This window comes from Seriola dumerili, unplaced genomic scaffold (assembly GCF_002260705.1).
Source record: "Seriola dumerili isolate Sdu_G_001 unplaced genomic scaffold, Sdu_1.0 BDQW01000432.1, whole genome shotgun sequence".
NCBI classification, from domain to species: domain Eukaryota; kingdom Metazoa; phylum Chordata; class Actinopteri; order Carangiformes; family Carangidae; genus Seriola; species Seriola dumerili.
Window position 1 is genome coordinate 2,961,158 of NW_019174687.1, and position 13,220 is coordinate 2,974,377.

Here is a 13,220-nt window from a genome sequence, read left to right on the forward strand (position 1 = left end):
AGCAGCTGCTTTTTGACGTTAGCTTTACCTCTCCGCGTCGTTGTTTGTCCTGCAGCAGAAACTGTTGGAGTGCAGCGCCTGCAGCCGCTCTGACAGCCTGAAGTTACATGTTCATTTAGGAGTCGCTCCCACTGAGCTGGCTGTGAGCCGAGGTGAGGGAGGAAGTTACTGTCTGCTGCCAGGTCCATGTGACTGTTCAGTTTTATATAAATCTGCTGCTATTTCATCTAAAAGAGAACGGACTTCTGTCAGTTTCAAACACTTCATCATCATGAAATTCCCTTGCATATATTTAATGAGAAATAGAATATGGTTGGATGTATTTGTTATGCTGAATGGATGAAGGTGATGAGTCAGATGTGTGTTGAAACGTTCCTTCACTCTGCTGGGAATCATCTTTAAAGCCTCTGTCCCGTCCTGATGAGTGGACACTATATGATCAGCTGTCAAAAGGCACTTATCTCTGCAGAAAAAAAACGCCTTTCATGATGGCGGACATAACGAAGCCCTCGGGTCTTATCCAGGGTGTTAACGCAGCAGGACGACCCTGGAGAGTGTGTTAGGGTTGACTTACATGCTGTTTCCTGATTTTACTGTACAAGCGCCTGTAAATTGCAGTGTGTCGCTGAAACTGCAGATCACTCATGCTGCTAAATAATGTAACAGAAGGTAGAGCTTTCTCTTTTAAAGGGAGCTGTGTGTGTTCAATCTCCTCCACAGAAATACTATCATACATTTTGTGCAGAAATACAGTACGAGATAAAGAAATAACCTTTATTTCTAACAACATCAGCCAAATTTAAAGTGTGTAGTTCTGATCAAAACAAACACAGATTTCTGTCCAAATGAAGACTGGTACAACATAAGGAGAAGAAATGAAGAAAACTACTTTTTTCCAGCACAACTATATAAACACTCATATTTCTTTTCTGTACTGTCAATACTGAAGCCTATGATATCTCCGTTTCCAGCTGAAGGACAGCTTGAAAAATCTCAAAAATGTTGGTGGCCGACATCCGACCCCTTAACAATACAGAGGCCATATCAGTTTCACATTTTCTCCATCAGCTCTGAATCAGATCCTGGAAAGAAGACAGAGGAAAACGTTTGATTGATTCTTGAGGAAAATCAACTTTATTCATGACGTGAAGCTTCAGTTTGTTCACACACTGAGTCAGTAAAGTCTGTTCAATGAAAAACCTCATAGATCTTATTTGTAAGTGGATTTAAACAACAACAACATTTGATCTGACAAACACATAAATGTAAATCTAATTATAGATTTCTGTCTTTACACAGTGAGAACAACACATCTGTGATAAAGGAAGGTCTGGTGATTTCTCTGTTAAGGCCCAAACAACAACAGACAAACACATCAACACAAATGTTCCTGAGCAGTGATATCCTCCATGGCTCCAGCTCCACCTAAAGAAACTCCAACATCAACACAACGAGAAACCAGAAGAGGTCAAAGTGCTGACGATGACTCAGCAACAAACACAAAGACACAAAATACAGGAACTCAACACACATTTGAACTCACTTCTGTCTATTTCAGTTTACACAACTCTGCTGTGTCTTCAAAACAGTAAAATGCAAGTCCAGCATAGAGAGGCTGAGTGAATGTGGTCTGGACTCTGTGGAGGAGAGTCATGGTTTCAGAGACGCTGTAGAAGGACAGAACACCTGCTCTGTGATCCAGGTACACTCCTACTCTGGAGGACCGAGGACCTGAGACTGGAGTTCTGATGTTGTTGAACCAAAATGAAAAACTGTTTTGGTAACAATCTAACACCCATGATTTGTGATTGTATCCAAATCTACATTCCTTTGAGCTCCCTGCTCTGCTGATATTCTTATATGCGACTGCTACATAAACTCCTTCTCCTCTCCACTCCACCTCCCAGTAACAACATCCAGTCAGACTCTCTCTACTCAGGACCTGCCAACATGAAGTGAATCTGTCTGGGTGACTAGAATCAGACTGTTGTTGTCTCATTACTGTTGCTTTTCTGTTTCCCTCAGATAATAACAGATGTGTGTGTGCTGTGTTTGGATCCAGTGTGACTTTTTGTGAATATTTTAAGAAGTCAGCTCTGGTCCTGGGCTCTGGTTGTGACAGTAAAACATCCACTTCAGTCAGTGAGATGTTTGTCCATGTGTCTCTCAGAATGTCCTGTAGTTTATCTCTGAGTTGTGACACAGCTGCTGTCACGTCCTCAAAGTAGCTCAGAGGACGGATATTGATGCTGGATGAGTCTGTAGATTCACTGAGTCGTGACAGTGAGGGGTAGTTGTGTAGAAACTGGTTGTGATCCTCTGTGTGTGAGAGCTGCTTCAGCTCAGCGTCTTTCCTCTTCAGCTCAGTGATCTCCTGCTCCAGCTTCTCCTGAAGCTCTTTGACTCGACTCACTTCAGTTTTCTGCTGGGATCTGATCTGCTGCTTCACATCAGAGCTTCTTTTCTCCATGAGACGGATCAGCTCAGTGAAGATCTTCTCACTGTCCTCCACTGCTTTATCAGCAGAGCCATTGATAGCCTTCACCTCCTGTTGAAGCACCTTCACATCTTTGTCTCTGTCCTGGATTCTCTGCTGGATTTGTTGTCGCCTCAGCTGGAGCTCTCTCTGCCTCTCAGTCCTTTCTGCTGCAGCTGAGACTGTGTCGTGGCCTTTATGTTCATCCACAGAGCAGAGATAACAGATACACTGCTGATCAGTGCGGCAGAACATCTTCATCACCTCATCATGACGAGAGCAGATGTTCTCCTGGAGCTTCTTGGAGGGCTCCACCAGCTTGTGTTTCTTTAACTGAGCTACATCATAATGAGGCTGCAGGTGTTGCTCACAGTAAGAGACCAGACAAACCAGACAGGATTTCACAGCTTTCAGTTTTCTCCCAGTGCAGAAATCACAGGCCACATCTTCAGGTCCAGCATAGCAGTGATCAGCAGCAGCAGCTTGGAGTCCAGTCTTCTTCAGCTCCTCCATTAAATCTGCTAACATGGTGCTTTTCACCAGGACAGGCCTCGGTGTGAAGGTCTGCCTACACTGAGGGCAGCTGTGGATTCTCTTCTGATCCTCTTCATCCCAGAAGCTTTTAATACAGCTGATGCAGTAGCTGTGTCCACAGGGAATAGTCACCGGATCCTTCAGTAGATCCAGACAGACGGAACAAGAGAAGGTCTCCCGGTCCAGCTGAACTCCTTTCTGCGCCATTTTACCTCTCAGTGTCAACGACTGTCTGAGTTTCACTTCCTCAGAAATGAAACTAGTTTGAGCTCTGATCTGAACAACATGTGTCTCTGCAGTGAACGGCCTCTACCACATGTTGGTTCCACCCATCTTCAAACTGTAGATCTGAAGGGGAGGAAACAAGGAAATACATGAACAGAGTGGAGCTGGCTGTGTTTGAGAGCAGGAAGAAGAGGGAGGGTTTTCAGGCTTTGACTCAGAGCAGGAAGAGGAGTGGTTTGATACTGTGTGTTTAACCCTGTGTACAACATAAAGTTCAGAATATGAGATATAAAAAAGGAGCTCTCCAGACTTACTCACCATACACAGATAACAACAGCACAAAGTCTGTATCAGTGTTTAGATAACTGATCCCTTTGGTTGCAGGTGTCGACTTCTTTGCTGTTTGCTGATGTTTTCAGGAGACAAACAGTTCTAATACAAACCAATACATTTATCAAACTAGAGACAGGATGAGCTTCACTTGTATTTGGATATGAATATGGATTTAGCTGAGAAGTGATGCAGTTCTCTCAATACAGTGGAACAACTGATGTCATGAACAGAAAAGTGAAACTGTCAATTCTACTAATATATTCACCAGCAAGACTGAACATGCTGTAATAATAATAATAAAAAAAAATAATAATGAACTTTATTTGTATAGCACCTTTCATCCAAAAAATGCAGCACAGTGCTTTACAACAGGGAAATGACAACACATGGAAAAACCTGAAATGAAAACATGTTAAAACCATTAAAGATGGAATAAATTAATAAAATAATAACAAGACAAAACTTAATTAATTAAATAAATAAAATAAGTTAAAAATGGACTACAGAGAAAGCATAAAATCAGAGCAGAGGTGTCAGAGGTGTGTGTCAGAGGTGTGTGTAGTGCTGAGTGATCACATGATGAAGATGACTGAGCAGCCAAGGAATCGTTCTCCTAATGACAAACGTAAATGTTGTCTCAGTGCAGCAGTGTATGTGTGTGTGTGTATATGATCACGTGCTGAGTGTCTGCGTCACGCTCGACAATCACTCATTTCATCTGTGAGTCAGCATCCGACCCTCTCTGATCCACATTAATTGGCGTTTCCGTGACGATACCGCGGGGGCAGCACTGTGTTGTCTTCATCGCGTGCACAATTACCCCAAACACCAGAGCAAATTGAATTGTCCTGCTGTTATCAGTGTTTGCACATTTCCTCCTCCGATGCTCTCTCCGTTCTCTCCTCCATCCCTTTGTGCTTTATTATTTTTTCCCTCTTTTTCCTCCCGCTGACCCAGACAACTGTAATGCTCATGGCGCCCAGAGGCTCCAACCTCCAACATCCCCCGAGGCTGTTTGCCTCAGGCCTCAGCCTGCTTAAGAACGATGCCGTCAGGTTTCATTAACGTCAGGTTGTGCAGCAGAATGCTGTAATCCTCAGGTATGGGTCAGTGAAGAGTGTCAGACTCATCCTCACTATACATTTTTTCATTTTGTTCTTCTAATTTACAATTTCACAAATTCCAGTGTGAATTACCAACAACATTATAGCCATGACAGATGTGCTGACAGTTCATCATCTCCTGCACATCTCTGACATGTCGTGTCTGGATGTCATTTTTTGGCTTGTTTCCTGGTTTTTGCTGTGAAGTTTCTCATGAACCCAGCAAAGATTTGTCTAATCTGGTTGGAAACTTGAGCATTGTTTACTTTTGTCTGCGATTCAAGGTCCAGACGCCAGCGGGTGGCGTGACACAGTTAATTTGACTGTATCCTAAATGTTAGACTCTGCAGTTTCCTCAGTCAGGACGGTTTGCAGTTTTTTCCCAGTAAGAAACTGCACAGAAACAATCAGCACAGATTCACTTATATTCATGTATAGTAATATCTGTTTTCGAAAATTGAAATCATTTTTTTCCCTTTGGGGTGGATTAAACCTGCAATGTTGAACTTTTGCCCCCCCCCCCCGGAGTAAAAGACATTACACACTGTTGCGCTTTTCATGTCTTATCGACAGCTCGAAGCACCTTACACTAAAAGACACATTCACCCATTCACACTCACTCGCTTTCTTCTACCGTAGCGTAGGCAACTCAAGTCAACTTTATTTCTAGATCACATTTAAAGAACGGCTTGAACTGACCAATGTGCTGCTCAAAGGACAATTACAATAAATGTAAGCAAGTAACACAAGGAAAGCATTGTCAATATACTGTATACAGAGACATGTAGACATACTAACAAACACAAGAAAATAACAAGGAGCAAATACACAATCATGAACATGTCAACGACTAAAAGGTTAGTGAATAAAAATGTCTCTTTACCTTGAATTTAAAAAATCGAGATGGACGAAACACATCGGATTTCTAATGGCAACTGGTTCCATCATTTTTGAGCAGCAACTGCAGAAGCTCTGTCACCTTTTAGTTGTAGTCATGATTTGTGTGATATTCAGGAGGGATGAGCTTTCAGATCTGAGAGATGTAGGAGCTGAGTGTCAGTGATTAAGATCTGTTATGTGAGGTGTGGCCTGGACATTAAGAGCTTTAAAGGAAATCAGCAAGGTCTTTCTAAAGTGAGCAGGGAGCCAGTGAAGAGAGGCTGAGTCTCGGGTGATGTGCTCACGCCTTTTAGTGTCAACATCCTTGCGGCTACATTCTGGACCAAGTGCAAGTGAGATGATGAAGACTGGGGAAGGCCTGAATACAAAGACTTACACAACTGATGGAACAGAGGCAATGTTGGGTTCCGTATCTTTCCCAAGGACACTTCAACATAGAGATGGGGATCTGGGGATCGAACCACCAACCTTCTAATTAGTGGATGCCCTGCTCTACCTCTTGAGCCACGGCTGCCATAGCTCCAAGACTGTAGTACATTATTTAGGTGGTGAAAATGTAATAGCTACATAGCCTACTCCAGTCTCCAGACTCCTCCTTCTTCAGACTCTAATCCTTCTTTCTTTATTTATCTGGAGCATCAGAAACTTTTTTTGAATGTTTCCTAAGTTTTTTCGCGCCATGGGCTCCTCCATCGCTGTAGCTGCTCAGTCTCCATCACTACAGTAGCTCTGGCAAAACAATCATTGCTGGTAAAATGCATCATTACCAGTGCTCTAGTGTGGGAAAGTCACCACAGACACCATATTTAAAACTCCTATATATATACTGCAGAAATGCAGAGATTTACCTGCTGTTGACTGCGTGGACTTGCTTGAATGTAGCGTTAATTTATATGTTAAAGTCCTGAACTCAGCTTTAAAAATGACCTATATGTCCTGAACATGTGTTCTCAGAGTGCAAAGACACCGTGTTCCTCATGCAAAGGGGTGAAGTTACACAAGCGAGAGCAGTCACCACAAGAAAACAAGTTTGTTTTGAGGCGATGCCAACACTGACCACGTACGCTGTCATATTTCATGTTTTTTATGTTTCAGAGTGAGTTGGTGGAGCGGCACAGCTGCAGTTTAGCAGGTGGCTAACGATAATTCCTCGGCTCGTTTGTCACACAGAGAGGCAAGGTTTTACGGCTCAAATGAAGGATGCTGGGAAACAGAGTAATAAGTGACTTCCCAGAGTCTCATCAAAGATGAATCATTACTCATAGTTTTATTGTTATGATCCTCACTGGATTTGGCTTCTGCTGAGTGGTTTAAGGCGTTTGGTAATTAACACGTGGCCGGTGATGGATGACGTTGGATGTGGGCTCTGACCCTTTGTTTTGGTCTGATTCCAGTGCAAATGAATGATTGCATTTAGGAACATAGGAACAGATGGCGACAGGTGGGGCTATGTTAAAGGTCACATTAGGGCAATTTTTAGTATGATTTGTATGGAAGCATATAATTTATACACACACATTTAAAGGAACAATCCACCTAAAAACTGACGGATTTTCACGGGACAACAACAGCAGGGCCAGCCCTATAATCTGGAATGTCCCCAACTGACTGACTGATGAGATTTCCACCATTGGTCAGCTGAGTGCCTTGTCACTTAGCTTGAGTTTCTGGTGCAAACAGGTCCTATCGGGGGGGGGGGGGGGGGCAATAGCTGCAGTGTTGCTTAATTTTCTCTAGATGTATTGACTTTTTTTCAAACAGACTGGATATAAACCTGGTTCATGACTGGACCTTGTATGGATGCCGACTGGGTGCCTGGGACTACACCTCTTGTTACAGGGAGTCTGCTGAGCTACTCTGGTTTCCTGGCTGCTTGGGAACTGTAGGGGAAGCTGAAGAGCACTTCCAATACACTGAGCCTCACCTCCATCACAGCAAATAGACTATTTCGATTACATGTATCATTATACCTAAAGGAGACAGAGGAATAACTAAACATAAGACACACCGAGCAGAGAGGGCAGGGGAGAGGGAGGGAGAAAGTGAAGTCATTGCTAACTGCCAAAGAAACTAGCAGATCTGAATGGCATGTAAACAACAGAAACACCAGCAACATGAAATGAGACAATACACTTACTGCAGCACAGCAATAAAATCCCTGTTAAGAAATAAAGGGTTTCTGCCAGGGTTTCTGAGTGGATCACAGTAATGTACAGTAAATACAGCTGAAATCCCAGCTGAGTTTTTGTCTTTAATTTATGTGTTTGGTGATTTTGTCAGATGACATCATGGATATAAAATCAGGATTTGACCATAGATGGTCCAGACATACAATAAGTTTTGACCTAGTCTTGAAGAAAAAAAAAAAACTACAGTATGTATTCAGTATTCAGACATATTTTGTCAAATTAACTAACCTGCAGCAGTGGTTTGACTTAATTGTGAACATCTTGATGCTGTTGAAGCTGGATCATTGTTGGAATCTGTCGAGTTCAGCAGTCGAATCTCACAAAAGAGCAAAATTCATATTTCAGACCCAGTTTTCAAGTGTAAAACAGAGATTTTCACAGTGTCAGTTCCATTTATTAGACTCTGATTTCAGTGTACTATGAACTACAGACACATCTTCAGTGCTGGGTTCACATAAACTCAGTGTTTGCTGTGAAGCTGACGAGCAGAGTTTGAGTCTCTACCATCTGAGAACATTTCAAAGTGAAGAGCTCAAAACTCCAGCAGCACTTTTGTTACAACAACAAGATCAATGCGACCAACATTTGAAACATGAAAAAAAAGTAAAAACCAAATTCACAGCTCAACTGTACTTTTCTCCTCCTAACTTTACTCAGTATTCATTCAGTATTCAGTATGCATTTTATACCTTTTTACTCGGCAGTAGACAGACTACAAGAATGGAGGAAGAGATCAGTAGCGAACAACAGATACCAGGTCGGACACTTTGGACGGTGCCGTAACCCAGAGGCCAATTGGACAACATGTGGTCAGGCGGACAGACAGCTGACACCTGAAGCTCTCACACCATTGTAAACTGATGTTGATGCTCACAGGACTGTTGACAAGTTCCTTGTTGGAAAATTCTGTAACTGCAAGTATTGGACCAGACAGAAATCTGCCTCTGGTTATGTTTTGAAGCAGCCAGATGTTTGATCATAGACTGTAAATAAAGTTGGATGTAGCCTCCATGACGTCACCCACAGGTTTCTGAAGAGCAGTTTTGAAGCTCAGAGTGAGCTGCTCCACCGTCGCCATCTTGGCAGTGTCTGACTCCGCCCCTAATTCCCAGCTAATCCAAAAATGGACAAAGAGGAGGGAAGTGTGTGGAGTCGAGAGTTCAGTGTATGATGCCGGTTTGTGTCAAGCATACGCTCACCCACCTGTCACTCAAAGCGGCCATGCACTCAATTCTCCATTATTTTAAGATTTAATAAAACGTAAACAGGTGAGTTATATAAAAAGTTGTCATGAAGGAGGATATCATGAGGTCAGCAGTCAGAGATTTTTCTGTAGTGTTTATACTGAGCCCTGTGACTTCTCTGGATATCTATAGTAGTATTGGATTTTTACACATCAATATGAAGAGTCACTTTGATTTGTCATCGTATATATTTAATTGAATTCCTCACTTGATTGTTACACAATGTAATGTAGGCTGTTCTGTACATGTGCAATATAAAAAGCAATAGTTTATTGACAGCATCAACAGCGGAATTTGAAGTAGTAGTGGTAAAGTAGTCATTAAATTAGTAAAAGTGTTCACTTTTGTCACTTTTGGGGACATTACATTGACTTACATTCACTTCCTGGAGATTTACACTAACCCCAACCCAGGGGTGGAAAGAGTACCAAAAAAATCTACTCAAGTAAAAGTACTGTTACCTTGATAAAATTTTACTTAAGTAAAAGTAAAAGTACTGTTGTAAAAAATCTACTCAAGTAAAAGTAAAAAGTACATCATTTAAAATGTACTCAGAGTACAAGTTACTTAGTTACTTCTTTTGGGTAAGTGTGTGTGTTTTGGGGGGGGGGGTGTATAATCTCTCCCCATGCAATAAAAAAGTACAAAATCATAAACAAAGCTCAAACTCACTTTTTTGTTTAAGAAAACACGGATTACTGGTTGCACTGACACACCTGGCTGTCGCATACTTAGGTGTACAGATATACGCATATCAAAAACTGTACAAATAATGTAAATCCAAATTTGACAAAATACTCATGCCTTGATTCATGCCTGAGCTTTCATTCATATCTCACTGTAACAGAAAATCAACAGGGCTGTCTTTAGACATAAAAGCAGCACAAGATTATCCCACATATGAAAATAAATGTTAACAAAACTCAGTTGATGTGAAAGTGTCTTTTCACTGTTAACCAACAGAAACATCTGGAACACTCCTCAGTTGAACCTCAAGTCTATGGATCAAAGATCTCTGGATGAACCATCCAAAGTGAAAGTAAATGCTTCAGTTCCTCATTTTAATTACTCAATGAACTTACTATTTAGTTTGAGCAGGAGCTGGTTTTCAAAGTTAGTTGAGTTCATTCTAGCTCGGTTTGCAGTGAACAGCAGTCCAGCACAGCTGAAGAGACGCTCACAAGCAGCAGAAGCAGGCAGGCCAGTGTTGAGTTTGACAGAGAGCTTTTTGATGAGAGGAAAAGAGTTCAGTAGGTCCATTTTGTCTGAGACACAGGCAACGAACCCATCTAGCTCACTTGTGCCTTTTGACTTTTTGGGCTTCAGTGAGGAGAAGAAATCGTCCTCGTCTGATGAGTGGCCGACATGCTCCATCTCATCCTCTGTCATGTGCTCAATGTGATGCTTCACATAGGCCAAACCTGTGTTAAGTGACAAATACACACAAAACACAGAATATATCAGACATTGAGGCTTTCATTTATGTGGCAACTTAATTCAGCATAATGTTGCCATTACAAAAACCAAAACATTTTCTACACTCATGTAGACAAGCTCATTATTTCGTTGCATGTACTGTATGATATTGGTCAAAGCCTTCTTTAAAGTGGCTAAATGTTTTGTTGCTGGCCCTGTGCACAGCAGTACACTGCTTTGCTTCTATGCTGAAGAAGTGGAGACTCCTCTTCTCCAAACTGTGTGTGACCAGCATCTACAGTAGGTGATACACTGACTATGTAGTTTATACATCCCCCATCAATAATCCAAATGATAACCTCTAATAATAATAATAATAATAATAATGATAATAATAATAATAAGTGATGAAAATCATACCTGCTTCTATGATGTTTGCCTCAGTCTCAGTCCAAGTAGTCTTGAATTTTGGCAGAAGGATCGCTGCAGCTATCAGTTCAGGGTCTTCCATCATCCCACCAAAGCGCTTCTGGACACCAACCTGAATGGCTCTGATTAGTGGTAGGCACACCTTGCAGGATACTTCCAGTCGTCCGAGTTTTGCTTCTAACTGGAAGATCACTGGCAGCGGCCATCCCATGTGTGTGTTCGTCTCAGACTGAAGGATGTTTAATGCCTTTGTCACAGGTTTCATCACTGTGCAGTTCTGTGTCAAGAAAGCGATTTCAGCTGGACTCAGCCTATATGACATAAAGAAAATATCAATAGATAAATATTATGTTTTAAATTAGAATTTTTGCCACAACCAAAATTCACAAAACCACCAGCCAAACCACTCTGTGCTAAGGATTACCATCTCATGAGCACTACTGATAATATTGATACTTTGTGGTCATTTTTATGATAAGAAAGTCCACTCATGCTCTATTCAGACTGTATGCTTAATGTGTGTGTATTTATGTACTATTCACCTTCTGTGTTTCATGGAAAAATATGAAATTGAAAATGTAATGGAGAATGTGTGGAAGAGTCATTATTTTAAACTTTGAATAGTGAGTATATGATGTATTTTTTCAGGAGTACTCACATTTTCACCTTGAATTTCTCACAGACATTTCTGATGGCACCCTCTCCCTTGTCTTGTATGATTTGTATGATCCTCTCCACAGCCATGTATGTGGAGTTCCACCGTGTTTGATTTGGCCGTATGAACTGGAGGTTGCATTCTTCTTCCACAGTTTCTGCAGCCATGTGTGACCCGCCTGTTTTGTTCCACAGTCCTTGGCATTTCCCAAAGTCTGCATGTGATAGCTGTTTGTATGTATCATTCTGTTCTTCTGCCTTGGCAGCATCTGTGGTGGCAACTAAATTTAACAGGTGACACGCACACCTTTGATGAGGAGGCAGTTGGTATTCAAGACCGTTGTTTTCTTCCAGGATGCTGAATGTGTCTTGATGGGTGACTTTGGGCTCTTCTTCAGAAGAGTCTGACTCTGCTTCTGAGGATGGGCTCTGCTCCCCAAACATTCTGAATGCTTTGATAAAATTTGACCCACTGTCTGTTGTGGTTCTTACCACTTTTCCCCTTAACCACCTGCAAGCACATCGAACGTGTGGGACCTCCTCAACCTCTGGCACGCAAGTGCAGCAGATCTTCTCTCAAAGGTTTCCACATCTATCCAATGCCAGGTGACCCCGATGAAACTTCTCTGGTGTGCCGTCCAACAATCGGTGGTAGTTGCGACATAACTGAGGTGTGACATCACAGCCTTCTTCATTTGAGTGGAAGCTGCCTGTATTCTGGCCCGGAGAGTGGGTCTAGAAATAACCTTGCATTGAGGATTCAGTGTTGATACAAGTTCTTTAAAAGCAGGTTGTTCAACCACAGCAAATGGATGAAGGCCTTCACAAATGAAGGTAATCAGAACCTTGTCAACTTTTGCTTGTGGCACACATTTGGTTCCACCCACTGCCACCAAGTCAGACATTTTTGTTTGCTTGCTTGGGGTTTTTTTCTGGTTCCAGGGTCCGTTTCCGTGCTGACACGAGGTCAGTGTAGACCTTCATCTTTGATGGATGTTTCCTCTGTGAAGATTCGTCAGACTAGTGCAGACTAGAGAGACCAATACATAAGAAACTGATGAAGCCGCTTGGATAAGAGGCGAAACGTCTTCCACAGACAAATACAAGTCCAGTTGCCTTCGATTTAATTTGAGAGAGAGTTTCCTCCTGTGAACAAAAACAAACATCATCATACAAATAATCAATACCATGTTTTCATAAATATAGTTACAATATTTTTTATATTAACAGATTAATTCATATTTTTCAAAGTTTAATGTAGAAAGAGTAGACTATATCATGGATGGTTCACTCACTCCTGATTACTGTATGAATAACATTCACCAATATAATGGCTAGAAAGTTTTTTACTATCCAAAAATCATGAATAGCTTTTTGGTTATAATAGTATCATAACCAAAAACTATTCATGATTAATTTTCAAATTCCAAACACAGCCTATTACAACATTTTTTTCACCATGTAATTCATTTTTATAAAAACTGATTATGGTCACTTTTAAAAATGTTTAATATTTTCCCACTTTTTAACCCTCTAAGTGCCAGTGTTTCTGTGGCTTTCTCCTTGTCTGTCTTTAGCCTCTTTGGCATATTTATTTTGAGACAAAACAACCTCACATGTTGTCCTCAAAAATGCAGGGATGAACTCTGAACTTAATGACGCAGCATGAACCCCTGTTCTATAAACTTGCGCCACACTGTGGTGAGCACAAAATACT

General features: G+C 41.5%; 2 protein-coding genes across 2 annotated transcripts in view; one reads left to right on the top strand and one right to left on the bottom strand.

Annotated features, from left to right (window-relative positions):
* kcnq3 (potassium voltage-gated channel subfamily Q member 3) overlaps window positions 1-13,220 on the top strand; it is a 125,901-nt gene that overhangs the window by 15,044 nt on the left and 97,637 nt on the right. The window lies entirely within an intron of this gene.
* On the bottom strand, window positions 803-3,227 carry LOC111233938 (tripartite motif-containing protein 16-like). The gene has a single exon (XM_022761868.1). It carries the CDS (start codon window positions 3,215-3,217, stop codon window positions 1,550-1,552), a length of 1,668 nt encoding a protein of 555 aa, XP_022617589.1. The 5' UTR covers window positions 3,218-3,227; the 3' UTR covers window positions 803-1,549.